General features: G+C 36.6%; 1 protein-coding gene across 10 annotated transcripts in view; it reads right to left on the reverse strand.

Moving 5' to 3' along the window:
- LOC138712148 (dual 3',5'-cyclic-AMP and -GMP phosphodiesterase 11-like) overlaps positions 1-24,742 on the reverse strand; it is a 1,303,168-nt gene that overhangs the window by 86,598 nt on the left and 1,191,828 nt on the right. For all 10 annotated transcript variants that reach the window (XR_011335642.1, XM_069843621.1, XM_069843623.1 and 7 more), the window contains 2 exons: positions 16,786-16,960; positions 6,354-6,801 (listed from right to left, as the gene is read on the reverse strand). Coding sequence is in view for 9 of the 10 variants with exons in the window: in XM_069843621.1 (XP_069699722.1) it covers positions 6,354-6,801; positions 16,786-16,960 (623 nt within the window). In the remaining variant the exon portion in view is untranslated. The remainder of the gene's footprint in view (positions 1-6,353; positions 6,802-16,785; positions 16,961-24,742) is intronic.

The raw sequence follows: 24,742 nt of genomic DNA on the forward strand, positions 1-24,742 counted from the left end.
TTCATTTCCGAAGTCTCTATTTTCCTCTTATCTTTCCTATTTAAGGTCCAATTTTCGCATCCATACATTAGGACTGGTGTGGCTACTACTGTATAAAGTTTCAGTTGCGTTTCTTTTGTAGTTTTCTGTCGTAAGTGTCTCCTGATGGTTCCGCATATTCTTCCAAATTTCTGAACTTTCATATTTATATCTTCGTTTTGGTTATATGTCACATTAGACCCTAAATATTGGAAGTTGGATACTTGTTCGATTATTTTGTTATTTATAATAATTTTGCATCTAAGTGGATTTTTCCCTAAAAAGGAAATTGATTTTGTCTTCGTAGTAGGTATATTCAAGTTGTATTCTGTCATTATGTTCTGTAATTTAAAGGATGCCATTTGTAGTCCATCTTCAGTTTCTTCAATGATAGCGTGATCATCAGCGAATAAAATTGTGTTTAAAACTGTATTTCCTAGTTTTATACCCCCCGTTATAGTATCTTGCCATCTCTTAATGGCCTCGTCAATATATATACTAAAAAGTGCTGGAGACATCGGGCAGCCTTGTTTAACACTTTGGTTTACTTCAGCTGTTGTACCTGTTCCATTGTCAATCGTAATTAATGTATTTTGATACAGGCTTTGTATAACATTTATTAGATGGATGGGGTATCCTTTGTTCCTCATTATGTTCCATAGTTTTCTCCGTAAGACTTTATCAAAGGCTTTTTCATAATCCACAAAAATATACGTTGGTAGATTGTATTCTCTCCTTTTTTGTATAAGCTGTTCCATTATAAATATACAGTCAGAACATGAACGTCCGAAAAATAAATAAATAAGTAAATAAGTAAATAAATAAATAAATAAATAAATAAATAAATAAATAAATAAATAAATAAATAAATAAATAAATAAATAAATAAATAAATAAATAAATAAATAAATAAATAAATAAATAAATAAATAAATAAATAAATAAATAAATAAATAAATAAATAAATACCAACATTTCCTTTATAACATCATATTAGGACGGAAAAAAATTCGTTTTCTTATGATATCCTTGCAGATATTTTTTAAAATTATTTATTCTGTGATAATTTATTAATGATAAAACTATGTATAAAATTTAAGTTCTGCTTTCGTAGAATGTAGAAAAATGCTACTTGTTCAACCTTTTGAAGAACTAAAAAAAAACACGATTTGATAAGATGCTTCCCATATTACATAAAATAAGTGTAGAATGGATTTTCTCCATTGCTGTTTAGGATAAAGCTAGGTTTCCTGAAAGTATAAGTAAAAATCGATAATACATTTTCACGTTTCAAGTAAAATCAATAGTACTACAACAGTTTTATTGTTCCTAACATGCCTATTTTACCAGTTAGAGCCTATTTTGATTTTTTGGAACCTAAAATCACCTATTTATCGAAGCCATTGCAAATAAAGCACAATCTATGGAACTTGAGTTGACTAAACATGTGAAATTTGAAATTTCGTTGATAAAATCTATACCTAATAGAAAGTTTACACATAAAAAATTAGCTGCGACTTCAAACTGCAAGTTCCCGATATCCCTACCAAAACACTAGGGGGAAAGCATGGAGTATAACGCCGGATTTGTGCGCTCCTATACTGCCACAAGGCACTACAATAGCACGTCCGATCACTCCCCACTGCTGCTGATGCGGAGTGCCCAATTGCTGCAGCATGGTTGCTTTATTCGGCGACATTTTAGCTTCGATCGCAGGACCTTGCAGCTGATTCTTGGTGTCTGACATTCTTACGATACGTCCCTTTTGTCAACGAAATTTCAAAGTACGCTATGTTTCGATATGAGCTCATTAACAGTTCTCTTGTAAGAGACGCTATGGAGGGATAATACAAGACTGTAATGGGCAAACTGGCAGGATACCTGCTGAAACTATACGTCCAAGATAAATAAATTTATTGATTTGAGCTTATTCATAAGAATAATATGGAATGTATGCAAAAAAAAAGACAATATTAAATTCATTCAAATCCACCATTTAAAATAATCTGTGTCAATACATAGTCTAATGGGTGATAAGAATAAAAATGAATATATAGTCTCGTATTATACTAGGCTTTTCTTAGAATAAATACTCTTGTTAGTAAGAATAAAAACACTTGAGTACCTACTTACTTTTAATATTTGTTAAAAATAAAAGCTAGTATATTCTCATTTTTATAAGTTCCTTCTCATGTTATTCTGAGTATGGTTTGTAGCAGGCTCAGTTCAGAGTATTTGTTGATGTGTGTTCAGTTTAAGAAAAAATTGCAGAATTTATGAACGATGTGGTGCCTCATGAAAAATATAGAAAAATACGTGAACATGTGGATTCAAAAAACTTCAAAAACCTTTAACGCTTCATAAAAATGAATGTATATTGGTTAAACACGATTTGTTCTTCATAAAAAACATGTGAATTACTAGGCCTATCAAATTATAAGGTTAGATTGTATTGTTATTTATAATTAAGAATTACGGTTTATTTTGTAAAATATGAATTGCAAAATGCAATTACTGTAATTATATATAAATATCTGCTCCATAATAAAAAGTACTAATAACATTCCTGTAATTATAGAAATTCATTGTAATCTTCATTCAACATCTAGTTAGTGACGATTTCCCAGTATTAATTTCTTTTTCCTGTTTTTTTAATGTCACTTTTCTGATTCACTCTCCCTTTCATGTTATTTATTTATTTATCAAGCCATTATAAAAATTTACAAAAACCAACCACAAGCTACTACAGCATGCCGACAACATGTGAAAACTAAAAAAAAAAAAAAAAAAAAAATAGTATCACGCTGCGATGTGGTTAAAGAAGATATATAATACGAGTATATACTAAGTTTTAAACGATCAAGAAGGCTGTTGAGATGAGCATATATTCGCGTTAGGTAGAATGTTTTTATTCTTATGGAAATGAGTGTTCTAGTGGTTATGAGTATATAGTCACAGAAAGTGCTCAAAGGCCTACTCATAAGTACAAATCTTGAGGAAGTCCTTCAGTTTTATTCTTAATACCCAATAAATTAACTGTAATTCTCTTACAACGTTTTTTTTCCTAAAGGTATTCCACAAGCAATGTCGAGCCAGAGAGAAGAAGGACATAAATCGCCGTCTATTTGACGGAAAGTAGGGTACAGTTTTTAAATCGACGGGTATTCAGAAACTTGGGAAATCTCTCCGTGGACTATTCTACTGCCAGAAATCTCAGGCTATTTTGTATCCGACCCCATTTTCACTCAGCTGGTGGGTGAAAGCACAACCCGACTTCTGCGCTGGAAACCGACCAGTAAGTTTGACAGTTGTTTCACAGCGCCGAGTTATGATTACAGTCCTGCGAAATCCGTGCATAAATAAAAGATACATGAGCTGCCTTGTAGCGCAGACAACTTCGTCGAGTGGGACGCAGGGACGCAACTGGAAAGGAAACATTTACTGGACCTGATTCAGTAGTTGGGATTTCAAAACTACAGCCCGAGAGTTCAAATAGCGGGCCCACGTGAAGGAACACAAACGCTGTAAGCTTAAGATCACTGACAATTAATATAAGAGAAGAAAAATTCGCTCCGGCGCGGCGCCGGGGATCGAACCCGGGTCCTTGGTTCTACTTACCAAGCGCTCTCACCATTGAGCTACGCCGAAGTCCGATTCACAGCACCGGATCGAACCCCCCTCCTCCAGTGTTTTTCCCTTTGTGGCCTGACTCCAAGTTGGGCATGTATGTTGACATTTTATATTAAGTCAACTGGAAAAACACGGACGAGGGGGGTTCGATCCGGTGCTGTGGGTTGGACTTCGGTTTAACTCAGTGGTGAGAGCGCTTGGTACGTAGAACCAAGGACCCGGGTTCGATCCCCGGCGCCGGAGCGAATTTTTCTCCTCTAATATTAATTGTTACCATAACAGATATATTCTGTAGGAACAAAAAATAATAATCTTTATGTAGATTAAGATAAGTAAGCAGTTCGTTTTTTCTCAGAGGGGGGAGGTATGGCTCGTCCTTGCTGTCTGTGCATAGCATCGAAAGACTTTACTCAGAGTTATTAAATATTATTGTACTCAATATTGAAAAGGGAACAAAAAGGATCATGACATTTATCTTAAATCCTATACATTACATAGGCATAAAATTCTTTTAAAATACACATAAATAAATATCTAAATAAAATATCACTTAAAAAGTAGTAATACCGACATCTCTACACTTTATACTTTTGGAAACGCACAACAGGTCAATAAAAACTTATAAAACTGAGTAAATAAATAAATAAGTAAATAAACGGACAAATAAATAAATAAACAAATAAAGAAATAACAAAATAAAGAAATAACAAAATAAACAAATAAAGAAATAACAAAATAAACAAATATATATATATATATATATATATATATATATACATATAGATTCATTTTCCGCGCTGAGAGGCCGTGGTCTGTTGTTTGGTACGCCTCAGGTACGCCGAGAAGAGTTTTGCGACCTCGGATACCACTCCACTGAAGACGTCTGCCGCAGCTACAGACGAAACGTCTGGCAGAAAACCAAACAACAGACCACGGCCTCTCAGCCCGGAAAATGAATCTAGGTCTATAGACTCCGGCCGTGAAAGCCTACATTACAAAAATAAATAGATAGTTAAATATATAAATACATAAAGAGTTTTCTCGTTTTCTGGACTTGCTAAACACGTAGTAATTACTTACTTTAGCCGACGGCGTTTTTTCTCGACAAAATTGGACTTGGGGAATACGTACAGTAGTGGCAAAAGAAAACGGGCCGACCCTTGAAGCTGATTTCAGAGCCTTGTTCACTTCAGAGCACGATAGACTGGTAACTAAGACTTTCGTGGTTCGAATCCTGCCTGGGAAGGAAACTTTTTTTTGTTCCTTATTCAAATTTATTCCCAATACTTTTCGATTGCTGGTAAAATTCATGTTCTGGGAATAATAAGTTAATTAAGTAGTAAAATATCGCTGTGTTTTCAAATATATTATAAAAAACAGTGAAATGTAACTTGTTTTTTGAACATTTTGTTAAGCCATAAAGATTGATTAGCCAAAATATTGATATAAGTAAGAGTATTTCAATAGCGTGGTTGTCGTCTAAATTTTATTTAAAAACCACTAATTTCAAGCCAGATGAAGGATGGAACCAGAATGCAACGTTGTAGCCAAAGAGGGAGACGGGAGGCAGTTCATGTCGGCTGAGTTCTAGACTTCTTACATCTGTATTACGAGAAGAATTCAGACTGATAGCTGTGACGTTGCCAGATTGCTGTAAGTTCCAACTTAATTTTCTAATTAACTGTGCATTTAATCACGAAATGTAATATAGATTTTCTATTCATCTAAGTGTAGCCTATCGTCCCTTTCAATCATCAGGACTATTTCCACTTCCAAGGATAGGAAAAATCATTTCCTCTTTCTATGGCTCTAATGTAAACTTGCCGTTTTGTTGATACGTCCGTCTGGCATGATGCCCTCGATATAGGGGAAAATCGGCTAATTTCGCAGTAGTGCATATATGATTTTACTGTGGCTTTACAATAGCGTGAACGTAAGTTTTAAGAGGCTGTCAACATTAGGTATGTCCTCTTCAGTGCTATAGAAAAAAAAATCAAGGATATTGGTAGACACTTCTGTCGGCAATACAGTGAAACATCGAAAGTTGGCTGTTTTTCGTGTTTTGCTACACAGCTGTGAAGAAAGTGAGCATTGTAACACTGTTCCTTTTATGTTACTTTCATACTCGTAATGTATTTCATAATTATTTACTACTGTAGAATTAGCCAAGTCCTAGTGCGGATTTATCCGCACTGTTGCGGAATTACCCGAGTTGTTCTTTTTCAACTGTAATGTATGTACAACTAAATATATTTGCATTTTAATAGGTATCTTTATCTCATTTGGTAATGAAAGGTTTCGTCCATGTCTACATACCTTGTTAATATTATTCAATAAATATTTTGATAAAAATATGATAGATTTACTTCTTAATATAACGGAATTAGCGAGTCTCCCCTATTACGAAAAGAAATCGGACTGTGTTAGCGGTGACGTTGCTAGACTGTTTGAAGTTCCAACTTAATTTTGTAATCAACCGTGCATTTAATCACGAAATGTAATATAGGTTTTCTATTTATCTAAGTGTACCCTATCGTCCCTTTCAATCAGCAGGACTATTTCCGCTTCCACCCTGTAGCCTATAGGCAAGGATAGGAAAAATCATTTCATCTTTTTATGGCTCTAATGTAAACTTGCAGTTCTGTTGATACGTCCGTCTGGCATGATGCCCTCGATATGATTGTCAACACAACAAGAACACATACCAACTCGAAGATGAGTTCCTTCTCGTCCAGGTGCTTCAACTCGTGACGGGACCGCCTCTGCGGCCGGCCTGGGCCGGGGTACAGGGGGGTGCCGCCCGTGCAGACGGGCCCGCTGGTGCTGGTGCAGGTGGCGGGGCAGTCCCCCGTCGGGGACACCGACAGGAAGGTGGGAGTCCCGTCGATGGTGTTGACGATCGGCTTGAGAAGACCGCCCCGCTCGAACTCGTGCGCCGAGATCTTGCGGACGGGCGTGGTGGCCCCGGATCCGGTCCTGGAGGACGGCGCAGTGCTGGCAGGCAGAGACGAGCCGGACGTGGGGGCGGGGTTCGCCTGGTGGCTGGGGGATGACAGGTCCGCGTTCGGAGGGATGATGCAGCTGCTGGTGTTGGCCGGCGAGGGCGTCGCATGAGACACCAGCCAGGTGTCCACCACCTGCCGCGTCGCCTTCCTGTCCACAAAGGGAACAACCTCGGTAACTACAGGGCGATTCAAAACGAATAGTAAATATTTTAGACAGTGGTACGTAGCACAAGAATTTCCTAGACTCAATAAATATTAATCTCTATGGTGAAGAAAGTTTTCGTTAAGGCACCATCAAGGCTACAGGCTTTCAGAGAAGAGCTCCCAGATATTCCTCTGTCACCTCAACCAGTTCTTACCCAATGGGGTACATGGTTAAAAGCAGCAGAGTACTACAGTGAACATTTCTTAGGAAAGATACAAAAAGGCATACAAAATCTACAAAAGCTCCCAGATATTCCTCTGCCATCTCAACCAGTTCTTACCCAATGGGGTGCATGGTTAAAAGCACCAGAGTACTACAGTGAACATTTCTTAGGAAAGATACAGAAAGTCACACAAAATCTATCCGAGGATGCTACTTGTGTTACTTCGGCAAAACAGTTACTCAAAGATCCCTCCATCCCGTGATTTGACTTACGTTAAGTCCCACTATGTTTCTTGTGGCAATCATTTCTGAATTGAAAGGTTCAGGGAAACCTATCTATAAAACATGGCTTTACTGAAGGAGTTCAAACAAAAAAATCAAGGAAGCGCCAGATACTCTCTCTTTTACAGAAAGAAACTTCCCGCTGTTGAGTTTAATCGTTAGGACGCAGGCATGCAGAAATCCTTGCGTGACTGTGATGATGTACTTGTACGTCCCTTTATCTACTCGTTCTACTCTAAGCAGCGGTCCGAGATTTCACTCTAAACATACAGTAGCATATTTCTTACACCTAGGCTTGCCAACTTTCGTAAGTAAAAATTAGGGACACAAACATTACTGACACTTTCATTGCACTAAATTATTTCCACCTATCAATCCATATATTCAACAGTAGTACTTTTATAACAGTTTATATACCTCATTTCAGATGTAAAAAAAATTACGAAAACTTCCCAAAATAACCACAAAACAAGTTGAAAAATAGTATAAATTTGTGATAAAAGAAATGTTAACTTGGAAACCAGGAACCTATCTTTTTGATGTAATTAATAACCTAATATAAACTAACCTAACTTAACGTAATCTGAACTAACCTACAAAAAATATTCCAGCCACTCTTCTCGGAAAACACGAGAGCTATCAGATCTTATCACATTGAAGGGCTGCGGTATTTTACAGGTCTTTGTTGTTATCTTTGTTGATATTTATATCTATATCTATCGTAGAAGTGGTCGTATAATTTTGTCTTTTTTTTATTTTTCCGCCGAAACCAATGAATGACGCATCAAGTGTAACAAAGTGGACATAATACTGAATGGCGCAAACTAAATTCAAAATGCGTAAGATGAACTCAAAGGATAAATGATTCCGTAAGTACCCTATAGGCTGTGATCAAACCTGCCCGAACTTGTGTATTATGATCATTGCACCTGTTACCCTGTTGACACATCAACGAGAATTAAATTTCTGCATTGAACATTCGTACTAGAACAGGCTCCGCCAGGTCGAGTTAAGATCGCGAGAGGGCATAGAGGTCTGCTTACGGCTTCCACTGGGGGCAGTACAGTTGTACACTGCAGTCTGTCAGTGGTGGAACCTATCGAGGTCGCTTGGGGGCACCGGTGCACTGCATTTTGCACCAGGAATATTTGTGCTAAAAACATGAACCTTAGCAATGTAATGGATGTTGTTGTGCGAACAATTAACTTCATAAGGTCTAAAGGACTTAATCACATGGAGTTCAGGGCACTACTTGATGATATTAACAGTGAGTATGGGGATTTACTCTTCCACACCGAGGTAAGGTGGTTAAGTCGAGGAAAAGTTCTGGAACGTTTTCTCCCACTTAGGAATGAAATTGCGTTATTTATGGATGTACATGGGAAATTTGTTAGAAGCCTTGAAAGAATATATTAAGAATAATGCAACAATTGTGCGAAGACTTCGAACGTAGATATCAAGAAATTTAAGAACTTGAACAACAATTTCAGATATTTACAACACCTTTTTCAGTGAGTGTCCTGGATATTCCTGCTGAACCACAATTAGAAATACTTGATTTAGAAAGCGATATTGAGGTAAAGGATAAGTATCAAAACAGAAAAGTATTAACCATTCCTATACTTGTTTTCCACGAGAAAGGTTTCCTAAACTGCAAAATCTTGCTGCAAGAACGTTGTGCATGTTCGGGACAATCTACGTATGCGAAACACTGTTTTATTTAATGAAGTTTACAAAGTCACGTCACAGAAGCCAACTAAGTGATGAACACTGAAAGCATGTTTGCGATTGTCTAGTACTAAAACAAAAGCTCCACGATTTGAAAAGCTGCTTACTAACAAAAAACTGCAAAAATCGCCGCGGATCTCTGATATATAAGAAAAAGTACTAATATTACAGAATTGTATTTGAATAATAACGTTTGTACTGTTGTTTTATTTTGTTAATTGAATTGCATAGCAATGAGGAGACAAACAGTGAACAGTTTTATTTCGTACTATGTTAATCTGTATAAAAGTGTATATTTTGTTTTGTTTCATTATTGTGCAAACATGCAACAATTTATTTCGTATATAGCTAACTGTACCAAATTATGTAGAGTAGTGTTTTGAGTATAGTGCATTTAACAGTGAAAGTGTACTTCAGTTAAAAACTGAAGTTAATTTATATTCTTATCACAAATTTGCTTCACATACAGTACAAGTTCTTAGCTCCGCCACTGTGGAAGCAGCTTCCCTTGCCCGCAGCCGTACGTCAGGCGTGAGGGTTTGTACGCACGCCGGAGAGTGTAGTCACTTGACGCCCCCTGTACTAGAATCATTTCTCTATTTCGTCACATATTGAAAGCATGTCTGTATGAGACTGTACGATCCAGACTAAATCCAACAATATGATAGAAACGAAAATCAGCTGTAAATTTCTAATATGTCATGAAATCGGGACATTTTGATACGTGTGCAAATTATTTCGGGACGCGGGACGCAATGGTCGAAATCGGGACTGTCCCGGGAAATACGGGACGGTTGGCAAGCCTACTTACACCAGCGGTCGGTAAATGTAGTACATTAATACTTGTAGGACAGGACTTCTCAACCTCACCCTCTAATTCACCTGTACCGGCAGGGTTGGCTGAAGTTTAGCTTACGCGGCGAATGAGTTATAACTAGGCCGTTGTGACCTTGCACTTGACATTTGTTATTTGCGTTGGCAAACTTTCCTATGAAAATGTTGAATAAGGGTGTGCGGTAGCATTGTGAACCAAACAGAATGCAGCATTTCCTATCAGCTGCTCCTGCTGCTACGCGGAGCGCTGCTGCGTTGTCGGTTTGCTACATACTGTGTCACATTGTGTTACTTATCGCGTGCGTAGTTTGTCCTAGTGTTACCAACCTATAAATAATTTGTAGCGATACTGTGAAATGTCGAGAAAAAGAAAAAAAAAAGACATCTAGTATAATTTAGGTAGGTATAAACTACGCTAATGGTTATATTTGGTCCACATTCCTAGCTCATGAGGAAAAGTGGACATCACAGTGAGACAAATCTTCCACCAGACCAATATTGATGTAAAAGCTGTGACAAAAGTTTTTATTTCAGATGAATAGAAGATATAAATTTATCAGTAATATATTCTCCTACATTATCTGGACAGCTTCAAATATTTGGGGTGTACTATAAGCAGTAACACGAGCTGCTGTCAGGAAGTCAAAAGGAAAACTTCAATGGCCAAGGGAACTTTTAATAGAAAAAGAAGCATCTTCTGCGGACCTCTGGAAAAAGAACGAAGAAAGAGACTAGTGAAGTGCTTTGTATGGAGAGTGGCATTGTATGCGGCAGAAACGTGGACATTACGATGAAGTGAAGAAAAGCGAATAGCAGCATTTGAAATGTGGATATGAAGAAGAATGAAACGTGTGAAGTTGACAGACAGAATATAAAATGAAGCTGTGTTAGGAAGAGTGGGTGAAGAAAGAATGATGCTGAAACGGTTCAAGAAGAAGAAAAGGAATTGGTTGGGTCACTGGCTGAGAAGAAACTGCCTACTGAAGGATGCACTGGAAGGAATGGTGAACGGGAGAAGAGTTCGGAGTAGAAGAAGACATCAGATGATAGACAGCATTAAGATATATGGATTATATGAGGAAACAAAGGGGAAGGCAGAATGATTTATTTTAGCTAGCAGAGTTAAGGCCGTAAGGCCTTCTCGTCCACTCAACCAGCAAAAAGTGTATATACATATGCATGAACTTACAAAGAATTCAACAATTTGATTTAGATGAGAGTTACATGTATACAAGAGTTAGTTACAAATTAAACAACAAAATACTATGAACTATTAATTAAACACTGAAATAAACTGTGTAGCAGAATTAAACTAAAATACATAGAATATTAATATATTTCAAATAATATTAGATAATAGAAAGATATTATTATGAGACAATTAAAATACAGCACAATCAGGATGATATCTAAAGAAAAAAGTAACAATGTAGTCAGTGATATTTTAGATCAGTATGAAAATAGGAAAGACTGGAGAAAGCTGGGTTTGCTGTAAAAGACCTACCCTTGGGCTGAACACTAAATGAAATTAAATTATCTATGACTCTCTCTCAACGCTGGAATTTCCTTGACAACGCGCTTTTCGACAGATTTTATTCAGTATTCCTTGATTTGACTTGCGAAATAGAAACTATTGAAATTGAGCGGAAAGCGCTGTTTTTTTAATTTTCACAATACAAAATGGTATGAACTTATTACTACATCACAACGCCCTCTATAAAGGAACATTAAAACACATCAACTTCAGTCATTCCCTGTCAATCGAAGTCTATCCACACTCACACTTTGAAGTCTAAGTATCAACTAACTAGACAAAATTAAAATTATTGCTTTCCGCTCAATTTTAGTAGTTTGTACGTATTTCCCAAGTCAAATCGGGTAGTTCCGAATAAGTTTTGTCGAGAAAACGCACCGACGGCTAAAGAAAATGGTTAATAAATTAGAAAAGTGCTTCAAGGAAATGATATGTAGTTAAGTCGACGTTAATTCTATCGTACTGTATTACCAGATTATAAGATTTGTTCCCTAATTCATGTGATGTGAAAATAACTTTTTCTATGCACAAATTTATTTTTATGGATAGGAGAAACAAGTTGGATCCTGAAAACATGGAAAAAATTGTGTCACAAAGTTTGATACAGTCATGGAAGAAAATTAAGTAGGCTATTTGTATCAAATTGTATTTAATTAAATTAGCTATGGCCAATAAGAAAATAACTAAAACATTGAAGTGACTGTGTTTTTCTTTACGCCCAATAATTTCAATATTTTTCACTAAGTGAATGGGTAGTGATTAGGGGAGTCAAAATTCGGTTTTTTTAATTTGTTTCAAAAAACGTATAAACCTCTGCAGATAATCCCCTTAAGTGGCCTCTTTAAATTTGGCGGTGCATGTAATTCACACAACCTTCTTTAAAACAAACAGTTTTCCTTAAGTTAATATTTTCAAACATAAATGAATTTTTCTCAAACTACTGAATCTATTTACACGAAACTTTTACAATGTTCTCTGCAGCCTGTGTTATACGAAGCGGATCTACAAGTTTATGAATATCACACACATAACATTAAGAAAATATATATATTAAAAAAAATGGCAAAAATTGGTAATCAAAGTTTAATATTTTTTCTGTTCAATTAAGGGCGAAATATTTAACTAAATATTGCTTTAAAATTTACAATGTAGCCTACATTATTTGATAATTTAAAACAATTCAAGCCATATTGGTAAAAATTGTAGCATCAAGGGCAAAATATTTAACTAAATTTTGCTTTAAAATTTTACAATGTAGCCTACATTACTTGATAACTTAAAATAATTCAAGCCATATTAGTAAAAATTTTGTAGCAAGTAATGTGCACTGAAGAATTTTTTGTAGGTTATTTTACGACGCTTTATCAACATCTCAGGTTATTTAGCGTCTGAAAGAGATGAAGGTGATAATACCGGTAAAATGAGTCCGGGGTCCAGCACTGATAGTTACCCAGCATTTGCTCATATTGGGTTGAGGGAAAACCCCGGAAAAACCTCAACCAGGTAACTTTCCCCAACCGGGAATCGAACCCGGCCACCTTGTTGCGCGGCCAGGCGCGCTAGCCGTTACTCCACAGGTGTGGACGCACATGAAGAATGAGATACATTTAGCAAAGTGGAAAAACATATTATCAGTCGGGCCTCTTTTGTACTTGGATAAGAAATTAATTTATTGTCTTTTATACCACTGAATTCAGAATGATTTATTGTATAACCATGGAAATTTTTATTCCATTCTGAACACTAAAAGCCTAGAAATATTGAACTAAACTTCCGGACTGAATTTTTTTAATCGCACAGACATCACTACCCACTCCCCTTAATGTGGCTAGGGTTTTGTTTTACGTGTGAACTTAGACTGTAGTAATTTTTCCGGATCTTCATCTTTTAGTGCGTATATAAGTGCAAGTTTCGTCATTTTAAACTGCATATTTGCATGAATATCTTTAGAGTTTTTAGTGCATATAATTCTCAACTCTACTAATAAGCCAGTTCCATTTCAGCACTAACGTACGACGCAGTGATCCTACACGTAATGTTGTAGAGGAAGTCCTTGGTTAGTTGCATACGTTTAAACACACCCGGTTCCATTAATTTGTTTTTATTATTAGTGAAAAACATCGTATCTAAAAAGCGGTCTGTGACAGCGAAAATTTAGGTTTAGAGGTAAACAACTAACAGGTTTCCTCGGTACCTTAAAAAAGTTTTTGGAATGCCGCTTGAAGCAAAGTCGGTTGAAAACACAGAACATGCCTGTCATACCGCTTTGTCACATAGTCTCCTTCCATGGCCCAGCTTTTAACTATAGATTCTAAAAAAATTTCAATCATAACTTGAAGTGAAGTTGTCAACGTCAACAAGCTTACATAACGAATCAATAGCGAAGACTGTTTTGCCAGAAATAAACAGAAATGAGCAAACTACGATCTTGTCATCATTTTATCTTAACAAAAAAAGTTAAAATATCATTTTTTCGATTACCCGTAGGCTATTTCAAAGAAACTACAATCACAACTCTGCACTTCGCCTCGTTTTTTAACTTTCCGACATTATGTTAAGCACTTTACGCATATGTATTGCACACTATTTTTTGGACGATCGTCATTTAAATAAATTTGTTTTCAATTCGGAATATTGCATACATTTTTATAGAAATCTGGCTTTCAGGTAGACGCTCCCTGTGAAGCAGCTTGAATAATTTCAAGGGAAAAATTGTCCTTCGCTTGGCGCACGAATGCTCTATCGACTGAGCTACCCCATGACACCGTCATAATTCTTCCCTTCATATACACACAACTCAAAGGGGCTGACAAGACGCCAGAACCCAACTTTGAGTGCACACACTTCTGTGTAACTTAAATTGTGGCTTTGTGTTAACGTACCTAGAGTAACGAATATAGCCATTGCATAAATTTGTTTCATAAGTAAATTTTTCTCCTATGAGAAAGTTTGAACGTCGTTGCCGAGGCAGTATGTAGGTTATTTTGATTCAGTGTAAACAGACACTGATGTTTCTGGTAATTCAATTTGTATTAATCTGATCATTTTTAAGTAGATTATTTTACGTAGCTTAGGTTATTTAGCGTCTCAATGAGATGAAGGTGATAATGCCGGTGAAATGAGTCCGGGGTCCAGCACCGAAAGTTACACAGCATTTCCTCATATTGGGTTGAGAGAAAACCCCGGAAAAAAACCTCCCGACCGGGAATCGAACCCGGGCCACCTGGTTTCGAGGCCAGACGCACTAACCGTTACTTCACAGGACTGGACTAATAATCTGATCAATATATGAGTTTAATTAGAAGTTATATATTCATGTAATGATTGAGAATTGAGGATGAAGAGATTGAGTAAGCATAGAGGATCGGTTGCGCTAAGTTAATACCGGAAAAGTCTGAAAGAAGATATCAAAATGTGTATTTTTGTAAATAAAGGCATCATTTGTTTCTCCTTAACGGACACTAGTGCGGTAAGTAGTTATAACAGCATTGTGATTTCTTTTGTTTGCATGGCAACCAGAACGTGCGGTATTGTAAAATTACGAAGCATATAAACAACAATGATCGTCCAAAAAAGAAGTAACTTAATCAATAATCCACCGTTGTGGCTGAGGGGTTAGCGAGTCTAACTCCGAACCCAGCGGGCACGAGTTCGATTCCCAGTTGGGACGAGTTGCCTCGGTGAGGTTTTTTTGTTTTTTTTTCTTCATTCCTATGGATGAATATCAGATAACTTTATCAGGCGATTGGAATCCCACTCATCTTCGTCACTTCCTTGCCTCACCTATCATCCTTTCATTCATCATCCCGTTACTTCTTCTGGTTTTCAGATCGCTCTGCAGGCGGCCCTCCGAAGCTGCTGGCTCTCTCGACCGTTCTCCGTGGATTGTATTCATGCGATGATGGATAGCTTCTGCAAAGGAACCCGTGGCAGACCTTCTCGGGGGAGGGCTTCCGTCTCGGACCGTTAAGGGAGCCTTAGGGGGGGGGGTTTGCCGAAGCAGGAGTGGTACATGGACTCTGTTGGCTGTAGGGACCGGTCGTTAGGGGATCAAGTGGTTAGGACGGTGCGCGTAGAGGATCGGTGGGCACGCAACTCATCCCATATCGGGGAGTGTACAATAGATCTCAGGTCGTAGAGCGTGAAATGTTCCCTCCCTCGTTCCTAACAAGTAAAAAAAAACTTAATCAATCAGGCACATTTAGAAATTAGCAGGTTTTGACAATTTGTAAAACCAGAGAACATTAGGCTTTAACTTCGCAACCATAAATTATATTCGCTTGTTTTACTAACTGTCAAAGCCTGCTAATTTCTAAACATTGCCAATTGATTCAATTATTTCTTCATTTGCTTTTATACATAGGATTCTTACAGCTATGTTGAATTTCTGTGTCTCATACCCAGAAAAACACACGGTATGTACATAGTTGTAGAAAAATTTCATCGACAAATTTCGTGAGGTAATAGAGGCCAAGCGTAGATCACTTAGTTCTTTAGTAAATATTCACAGTGCATCATACGCAGTGGCACTGATGATTATGATGATGATGATGATTATAATGATGATAGAGAATTAGTACCCGGAGAAACAACCGTGTTGCGTATAACACGGGCTTGCCCAACACAAGTTACACATTCATACTAGATCGGGAAATGAACTCGGGGCCCTACAACTAGTACTGAGCCACAGTGACAGTTTACTTACTTACTTACTCATACTTTTTTACTTACTTTTTTACTTACTTACTTATTTATTTATTTACTAATGGCGGGTGCTTGACCGTTTGTCATTCACCCATATAAAGTCAGTTGTGTGAATCAATTTACCGATAGAGTCGGTATCCAGGAGGTTGGTCTACGCTACACCCGCGACGAAATGAGATGATGGAGATTTGTTGGGATGACACAGGGAAACCGGAGCTCCCGGAGAAAATCCCTGGGTTACCTGGATCACGGGCTTGCCCAACACAAGTTATAAATTGGGATCGAACCCGGGTCCACAGAATTAGAAGTCCAGCACTCTGACCACTAAACCGACGTAGTTCAAGGAACATCTGAAGGGCACAAGTTTCGCGTCCGACGAAGAGATCAACAATACAGTGGATATACACGTGTACATTTTGTTACTATCCTCAAACTTTAAAAATTTGCAGACTGATTATTCTTCTTTTTATGGTTTTTGTAACAGACAGGTTTAAGTACTGTATCACAAAAAATCTTACAAAATGCCTTTTGTTGTTAATGGATTATTACAGAAACTCTAAAAAGGAATTTTTAACTTTCCGCCTCAAATGAAGTACTGTAGTTTCTGAGATATGATTTCTTCTTTTTTGCTAGGTTTTTCACGGACGCGGTGTATTTCCCAGCCGTAGTGACTTCATGCTAACCTGAGGAAGTAGTCCTGGACGAAGTCGGGGTGCTCATCGAGCCAGGCCTCCATGCGCGCGTACTCCGGGTCGTAGTACTGGTACTTGCTCCCCGCCTCGCCGCCCGGCGGAGCCACCGTACTCGGTGCCGTCTCCGCCGTCATCCTCGGCTCCTCGAAAGTGCGCAGGTGCAGGCCTGGAACAATGGAAACACTCGTGTAGAAGAGCTTCCTCTCTTACTCAGAAGTGAAGTGATGGGAATTAGTGTCATGCAATGTTCGAATATGAGCTGGGACATCAAGACTTCGCCTTACTCCATAGGCATCCAACAATACATAGAAAAGAAGCATGTAAACTAAAATAATCGAGTTCGCTAAGAAGCGTTAAGTCGCCTAGAATCAAACTGCATTTTATAAAAAAAAAAAAATCTGACTTCTCAGAAAAGACGAAAAACTAGTGCAGTTAGACTCGACGCGGTGATATTACTGCTGAAGTTAAATACAATAAATAATGTCAAAATGTTCAATCTTACCATACCATCTCATGAATACCAGACGAGACAAAACTACAGTTTCTTTCTAAATATTCCCAAATGCCACACAACTGCTGGATTAAAACACAGCAGAAATTTTGGACCCAAAATATATAATACATTAATTAGAGCTTACCCTGAGCTAAGTACACTTAACACACATAGATTTAAGAAACAAATCAGATTAATTATTTAATTGTTTAAGCTAATTGAGTTAAAATTGTTACTCTAATATTCATGTACTTCTGTATTTTCTATTTGTATATAGACCCTGTTATTACATGCTGTATGTATTTTACCATTTATTAATGTGATTGTGCTCAATGAACTCTCGTAATTTTGTGATATATTTTGTATAACTGATCTGAACTGCGCCCGAGCACGAGCTTCTGCTCTTTCGGGCTGCAATGCCTAATGTAGCTCAAGTGTATAGTATTAATAAATATTATTATTATTATTATTATTATTATTATCATTATTATTATTATTATTACAACTTATCGTACAGCTCAAAAGCAAACTTCGGTCTCCGACAAACTCTGGAAAATTTCAATCGTACATAGCGCCTGTAATCCACGACGCTAACGGAAGTAACTATCACTCTCTTAAGGTAGCTTTTTTAATGTTCTAGTGATATTTAACTTATTTTATATTTTTGTTTTCATATTTTCCGATAACGGTATATCTCTAATGTGATAAGTTGAGCTGTATATAATCATAATTTTCCTTACTGTGTGTACTTAAAAATATTGTATTCATTGTATGCTTTGTACTGCACTACTTTATTACTACTATTAGTATTATTATTATTATTATTATTACTACTATTCTTATTTTTATCATTATTATTATTATTATTATTATTATTATTATCAATAATTGTCTTATTTTTTATACTTTGTATGTCTCATTTATTTTGACCTGCTGTTCACATTTTATTATGCTTTTTCCTTTCTTTCTGTATGTTATATATTATGTCTGATTTCTACTTACTTGTTGTTTACATTTTATTATTATTATCTTATTCAGTTTTGTGTGTAAAATTGTAGTGTACTTTGTAAATTTGTAGTGTTTTTGTAACGCAGTTTTTACTCCTGGTTGAGTGTAAGAGAAGGCCGTATGGCCTTAACTCTGCCAGGTTAAATAAATCATTATCATTATTATTATTATTATTATTTCCATTAAAATTAAAATGAAAATTTCAAGCACAATATATTACGTGACGACATTCTCCGCACATTAAAAAATCAACCACTATGGACGAATTTGAACAAGCGGATCTCGAATTAACTGGCAAACAATGAAGCTACAGGATCATACAGTATGTTAAATTTGTGTGTATAATTTGTTTTCCCTCAAGTAAAGAAACTTAGGTTGATAACAAAGGTATAGCAAGAGGCTTATTGGAATTTCATTATTCCATGATTTTTTAATTGCAAAAACAAACAAAAGAACTTTGCTTGAAGCCATTAAAGGAGTTCTGCTTTTCTCTTCCAGGTGGTAAAACTAATGGGTATTCACTCACGGTTTAATGAGAAGTTCTCAATTAAATGAAAACTGAAGAGGAAGTAGATTTAATTGCTTGTTAGCAGTTAACCAAACCACAGCGGAGTACATTAAGCACAAACCTGCATTCTGACTTCACAATGATATAGGCTATCTAATTAGGAGTTCACAGTTAAATGAGAAAGAACCCGCCAAGTCATCCTACTTCTTGAGGCGTTTCTGCTATTGATTATAATCAAAACCTATACACCGTATTAAATGAATTGCCCAAGTACAGGATGTCGAGGAATAAAGTGAACTAGAAATAATCCTCTATCTTCACACAACAAAATAGCAACCAAAGGCTTACTTACATACTGGCTTTTAAGGAACCCGGAGGTTCACAGCCGCCCTCACATAAGCCCGCCATCGGTCCCTATCTTGAGCAAGATTAATCCAGTCTCTATCATCATATCCCACCTTCCTCAAATCCATTTTAATATTATCTTCCCATCTACGTCTCTGCCTCCCCAAAAGTTTTTTTCCCTCCGGCCTCCCAACTAACACTCTATATGCATTTCTGGATTCGCCCATTCGTGCTACATACCCTGCCCATCTCAAACGTCTGGATTTAATGTTCCTAATTATGTCAGGTGAAGAATACAATGCATGCAGTTATGTGTTGTGTAACTTTCTCCATTCTCCTGTAACTTCATCCCTCTTAGCCCCAAATATTTTCCTAAGCACCTTATTCTCAAACACTCTTAACCTATGTTCCTCTCTCAAAGTGAGAGTCCAAGTTTCACAACCATAAAGAACAACCGGTAATATAACTGTTTTAGAAATTCTAACTTTCAGATTTTTTGACAGCAGACTGGATGATAAAAGCTTCTCAACCGAATAATAACAGGCATTTCCCATGTTTATTCTGTCTTTAATTTCCTCCGAGTATCATTTATATTTGTTACTGTTGCTCCCAGGTATTTGAATTTTTCCACCTCTTCAAAAGATAAATTTCCAATTTTTATATTTTCATTTCGTACAATATTCTCGTCACGAGACATAATCATATACTTTGTCTTTTCGGAATTTTCTTTCAAACCAAAGGCTAGATGTTCATTATCTCATTCGTCATATATGTTTATCTACGACACCAAAATATAATGTGCAGAAGCTTTCTGGCATTCTAATATAGATCTTAAATGAAGAATAAACATTGCCCTCTAATGACACGTAATATTTTAATTATATAAATTACATAGGCCAGTAATTGAAAATTTAAATGTGGAATGTAAGAAAAGATGTGGAATATTACTCCGAGCTTAATAATTCGTAATTTTATCTTAAAATTTTAGACTATACAGAGTGAACCGTAAGTAATGTCATTAATGTTAGGGGGTTATTCTTTGAGATATTTCAAACAAACGAGTTTAATACAATTTTGCTCATTTTTGCTTCCTTTCCGAGATAAAAACTGTTTCATATGAAACATTTCATAGCGTTCATTCAATTCCCAATATGCTCAGTCTGTTTAATTTTTTAATTTCTAATTTTAATTTTATTGGGTTATTTTACGACGCTGTATCAACATCTCAGGTTATTTAGCGTCTGAATGAAATGAAGGTGATAATGCCTGTGAAATGAGTCCGGGGTCCAGCACCGAAAGTTACCCAGCATTGCTCGCATTGGGTTGAGGGAAAACCCCGGAAAAAACCTCAACCAGATAACTTGCCCCAACCGGGATTCGAACCCGGGCCACCTGGTTTCGCGGCTAGACGCGCTGACCGTTACTCCACAGGTGTGGACCAATCAGTTTAAGAGAGCAGTGTATTACAATATTAATAATACATGATTGAAAGAATTTTAGATTTGTCCTTTCAATATGTAGAAATTTGATCCGAACGAATGTAACATTTCAAAATTCCTTTCCAGAACGAAAAGTTACATTCTTTCGGATCAAATTTCTACGCTTTTAACGTATAAAACACTGTTGTCTTAAATTAACTGAGCATATTGGGAATTAAATCAATGGTTTTTCCGAAACACGCTATGAAATGTTTCATATAAAGCAAATATTTCGGAAAGGAAACAAAAACGAGCAAAATTGCATTAAACTTTTAGTTTGAAATATCTCAACGAATAGCCCTCTGAAATTTATAACATTACGCCTACTTATGGCTATCTCTGTATGTAAAAATTGTTAAAAATAAATTCGACTACATAGTGCATGATAAAACCTGTTTTAAATAACACCCTAGATCGATTATTATACTTGGAATCACTACTCGACAAGAAATTGTTTATGTAAATTTTTTCATCGTTCCTGAATGAAATTTGCCTGCTGAACACGAATATGGCATTGGTTTTCCTGAAATGATAATATTTTGGAAAATATTTTGTAATTTATGTTTTCGAAAAAAACAACATAACCAAACACATTCTCTATTTAGTTTTATTAGGAGCCACTAGGTGCGAACTAATTGCAGACCTCTCCTTTTTTCAGGATTGGCAGACATCATTGAATAGAATTTACTCCCAGTTATCAATATTTTAAGACAAATAAGTCTGTTTCTTCATTATATGTGAACTGTAGTGTGCAGTTTCTAACTTTTGCCTCTTATTGTAAAAAATGCCGTCTACAAGAAGCTGTAAGCTTCCAACAGACTCTTTTTGTTACCGGTATGTTTGTGGTTTCTATATAAGCCCTAAACAAGTACAACATGCCATTTTGCCTGGAACAAAGTTCTGCACAGCGTACAAACATTACTTCGGAGTGCCGGTTGGAGATTTTGATAAAATATGGGCTCCCCACGTCTCCTGTGTTAGTTGTCGTTCAAACTTAGAAGGATGGCTGCGTGGGTCTAGAAAAAGTATGCCCTTTGCCATACCTCGGATCTGGAGAGAACCTTCAAACCACCACAATGACTGTTACTTTTGTATTGTAGACATATCGAAATACAAAAGTGTCAAGAACAGAAGAAACTTAGATTACCCTAGTATACCTTCTTCCATTGCCCCAGTTCCACACAGTAATGACCTACCAGTTCCTAAACCACCTGATCAGTACTCAACCGATGAAGAAAGTGCGATAAAAAGTGATTCAGATGAAACGTTTCTTAGTGAGGATGAAGAAAAAGGACCCCACCTTCTTAGTCAATCAGAGCTTGATGATTTTATCAGAGAATTAGAGCTACCAAAATGTAAAGCTGAGCTAGTTGCTTCACGCTTCAAAGAATGGAGGTTTCTCCTTCCTTCATGTAAAATAACATCATACAGAACTCGGAATAAGGAGTTCTCATCCTTTTTCCATACAGTAGAAAAACTGTGATATTGTTTTAAGATCAATGAGTTGTTTGAAGCTATTGGAGTCCCCCATATTGCAGAAGATTGGCGTCTGTTCATAGATAGTTCAACGAGAAGCCTTAAGGCTGTCCTACTTCACAATGGAAATATGTATCCTTCAATTCCTGTTGGTTACTCCATTCATTTGAAGGAGGACTATGAAAATATAAGGTTCCTGCTAGAGAAGATAAATTACACTAGTTACAAGTGGGATATCTGTGGAGACTTCAAGATGTTGGGATTTATATTATGTTTACAAGGTGGTTTCACAAAATATTCGTGTTTTCTCTGCCTTTGGGACAGTGGAGCCACTGATCAGCACTATACTCAGAAAACATGGCCACAAAGGGAACACCTAATTCCAGGTAAACACAATGTTATCCACGAGGCTCTAGTTCCAAGAGAGAAGATCTTACTCCCACCTCTTCACATAAAACTTGGACTAGTCAAGCAATTTGTGAAGGCATTAGAACCCAACTCTGTTGCTTACCTTCATATAAGGAAAATGTTCCCTCATTTATCAGATGCAAAAGTGAAAGGTGGCATATTCACTGGCTCACAGATTCGTTTGATGCTTTCATCCCAAGAACTTGAGCAGAAAATGACTGATATTGAGAGGAATGCATGGAAGGCCTTCAGAGCAGTGGTGATAGGCTTCCTAGGCAACAAGAAAAGTGACAACTATGAAGAAATAGTTGCATCTTTACTGGAACACTACCGATCACTGGGATGCAGAATGTCAATAAAATTGCATTACTTGCATTCCCACCTAGAATTTTTTCGGCCTAATTTGGGAGACGTTAGTGAAGAACATGGTGAACGCTTCCATCAGGATATCGAAACAATGGAAAAAATATACCAGGGTCGATGTGATGCTGCTATTATGGGAGACTACATTTGGGGCCTAGTTCGCAGCACTTCAGATCCTCATAAACGGAAATGCACAAGTTCTGTTCATTTTTTAATGACTGTTAACGAAATACTAAGGATAAATATATCCTGTGTCATGTATAGGTATGTATTTCCTTATTATTTTGTGTTATTTTTTGTTTAATATCTGTTTTATGAATATTGATACTAGTATATTGCAGAAATGCTAAAATGTATGATTTTTATTTTTCTTACAAAATATCGACATTTCAGGAAAATGAATATTATATTCGTGATCAGCACTATCAAATTGATAATATAACATTGAAAAAGTCAGATAAACAAAAAGTCAGTCAAATTTTGTAGAGCAGTGATATGAATTAAATTTCATAGATGAAAAGAAACAAAATTCAATGGCTCAAAATCTTATACAAAATAAATAGGTGCATTAATGTACAGTAGGTTACGAAACTAAAGAACACACTAATAATATGAGCAGAGAAATCACTAAAATTAATCAGCATTCATTGTTTAATATCTGAGCTGTAAAAGGAATAGGAGCTTGAATTATGGTTCGTTACGGGCACAGAATGAGGAATCAACAAGAAGTATATTGTGTATTTAATAAAGTACACTCGGTACGAAACTCATATTTTGGAGTATCTGAAATCAAAATCTGTATGTGATATTCATCATTATAAGTGGCTTTACAGCCTTTCGCATTTGAATATTAGGCATAGGCCTACAGAGGACGGGACTCCCATAGCGTGAGGTCAACACGACGCCGTATCTCCACTTAAGACGAGACAAAGCATCACATTGACATCCGTGCCCTAAGCGGGATTCAAACCCACGATACGATCGTAGCGTCAAAGCCTCGTGCCTTAACACCTGATGTTACCATGATCGCCACGTGATAAATACAGAACTATCGATTTCAGCTCAGTTTACTGTACTAACGTCAAACATGGAGATCGATGACGCTAATTATGTCAGACCCAATTACACGGATATGAATATGCATGCGTGATACGTAACAGAATGTGCGATGGGCACAAAACAGATATACAAAACGAATCTCGACATGGCTAATAATAAGAAGCTAACAGTCTTGATTCAAAACTCCTCGATACACGACTGTTTTTTTGGCAACCACTGCAATTGACCAGGAAAAGTGTTAGGATAAGTTAACACAGACCCTGTAGGTTTTCACTTGCCACTGTAGAAAAAATCCCATTACTTTTCCCTATTATACATTTAAAGCAGTATACAGGGTGTTAAAAACAATCAATATTTTGAGAGGTGATAGTATTCTTCAAAACAGGCAAAGAGTCTAATAAACATGGGTTCTAAAATTAATATTTTATACCAAAGACGGGGTTTTGAAATTGTTATTATAAGAACAGCTTATCTTAAAGTCTTTGCTTGTTTCTTATTGGGTACACTGTTGTTCGAAGGTATCTGACCCTACTAATCGATTGTGATCGATAATTTGTTGGTGTAAGTGTGGCTTCTGCAGTTGTTATTTCTATGAATAGATGGCGAAAATAATAGTCACTGTTGCCAATAGTAAATAAATTTACCCGACTTCAATTTTTCATCCCACTCTACTGATTGTAAAACAACACTGTGTTTGGCTGGAAACCGCTGATATTGTCTATTAGAAGAATAATTTATGCTTAATCTACATAATCATTTTCCGTGACACTTTTTAACGGTTCCCAATAATGGTACCACCTATTGAGAACT

Source organism: Periplaneta americana, chromosome 13 (genome assembly GCF_040183065.1).
Source record: "Periplaneta americana isolate PAMFEO1 chromosome 13, P.americana_PAMFEO1_priV1, whole genome shotgun sequence".
Lineage (NCBI taxonomy): Eukaryota > Metazoa > Arthropoda > Insecta > Blattodea > Blattidae > Periplaneta > Periplaneta americana.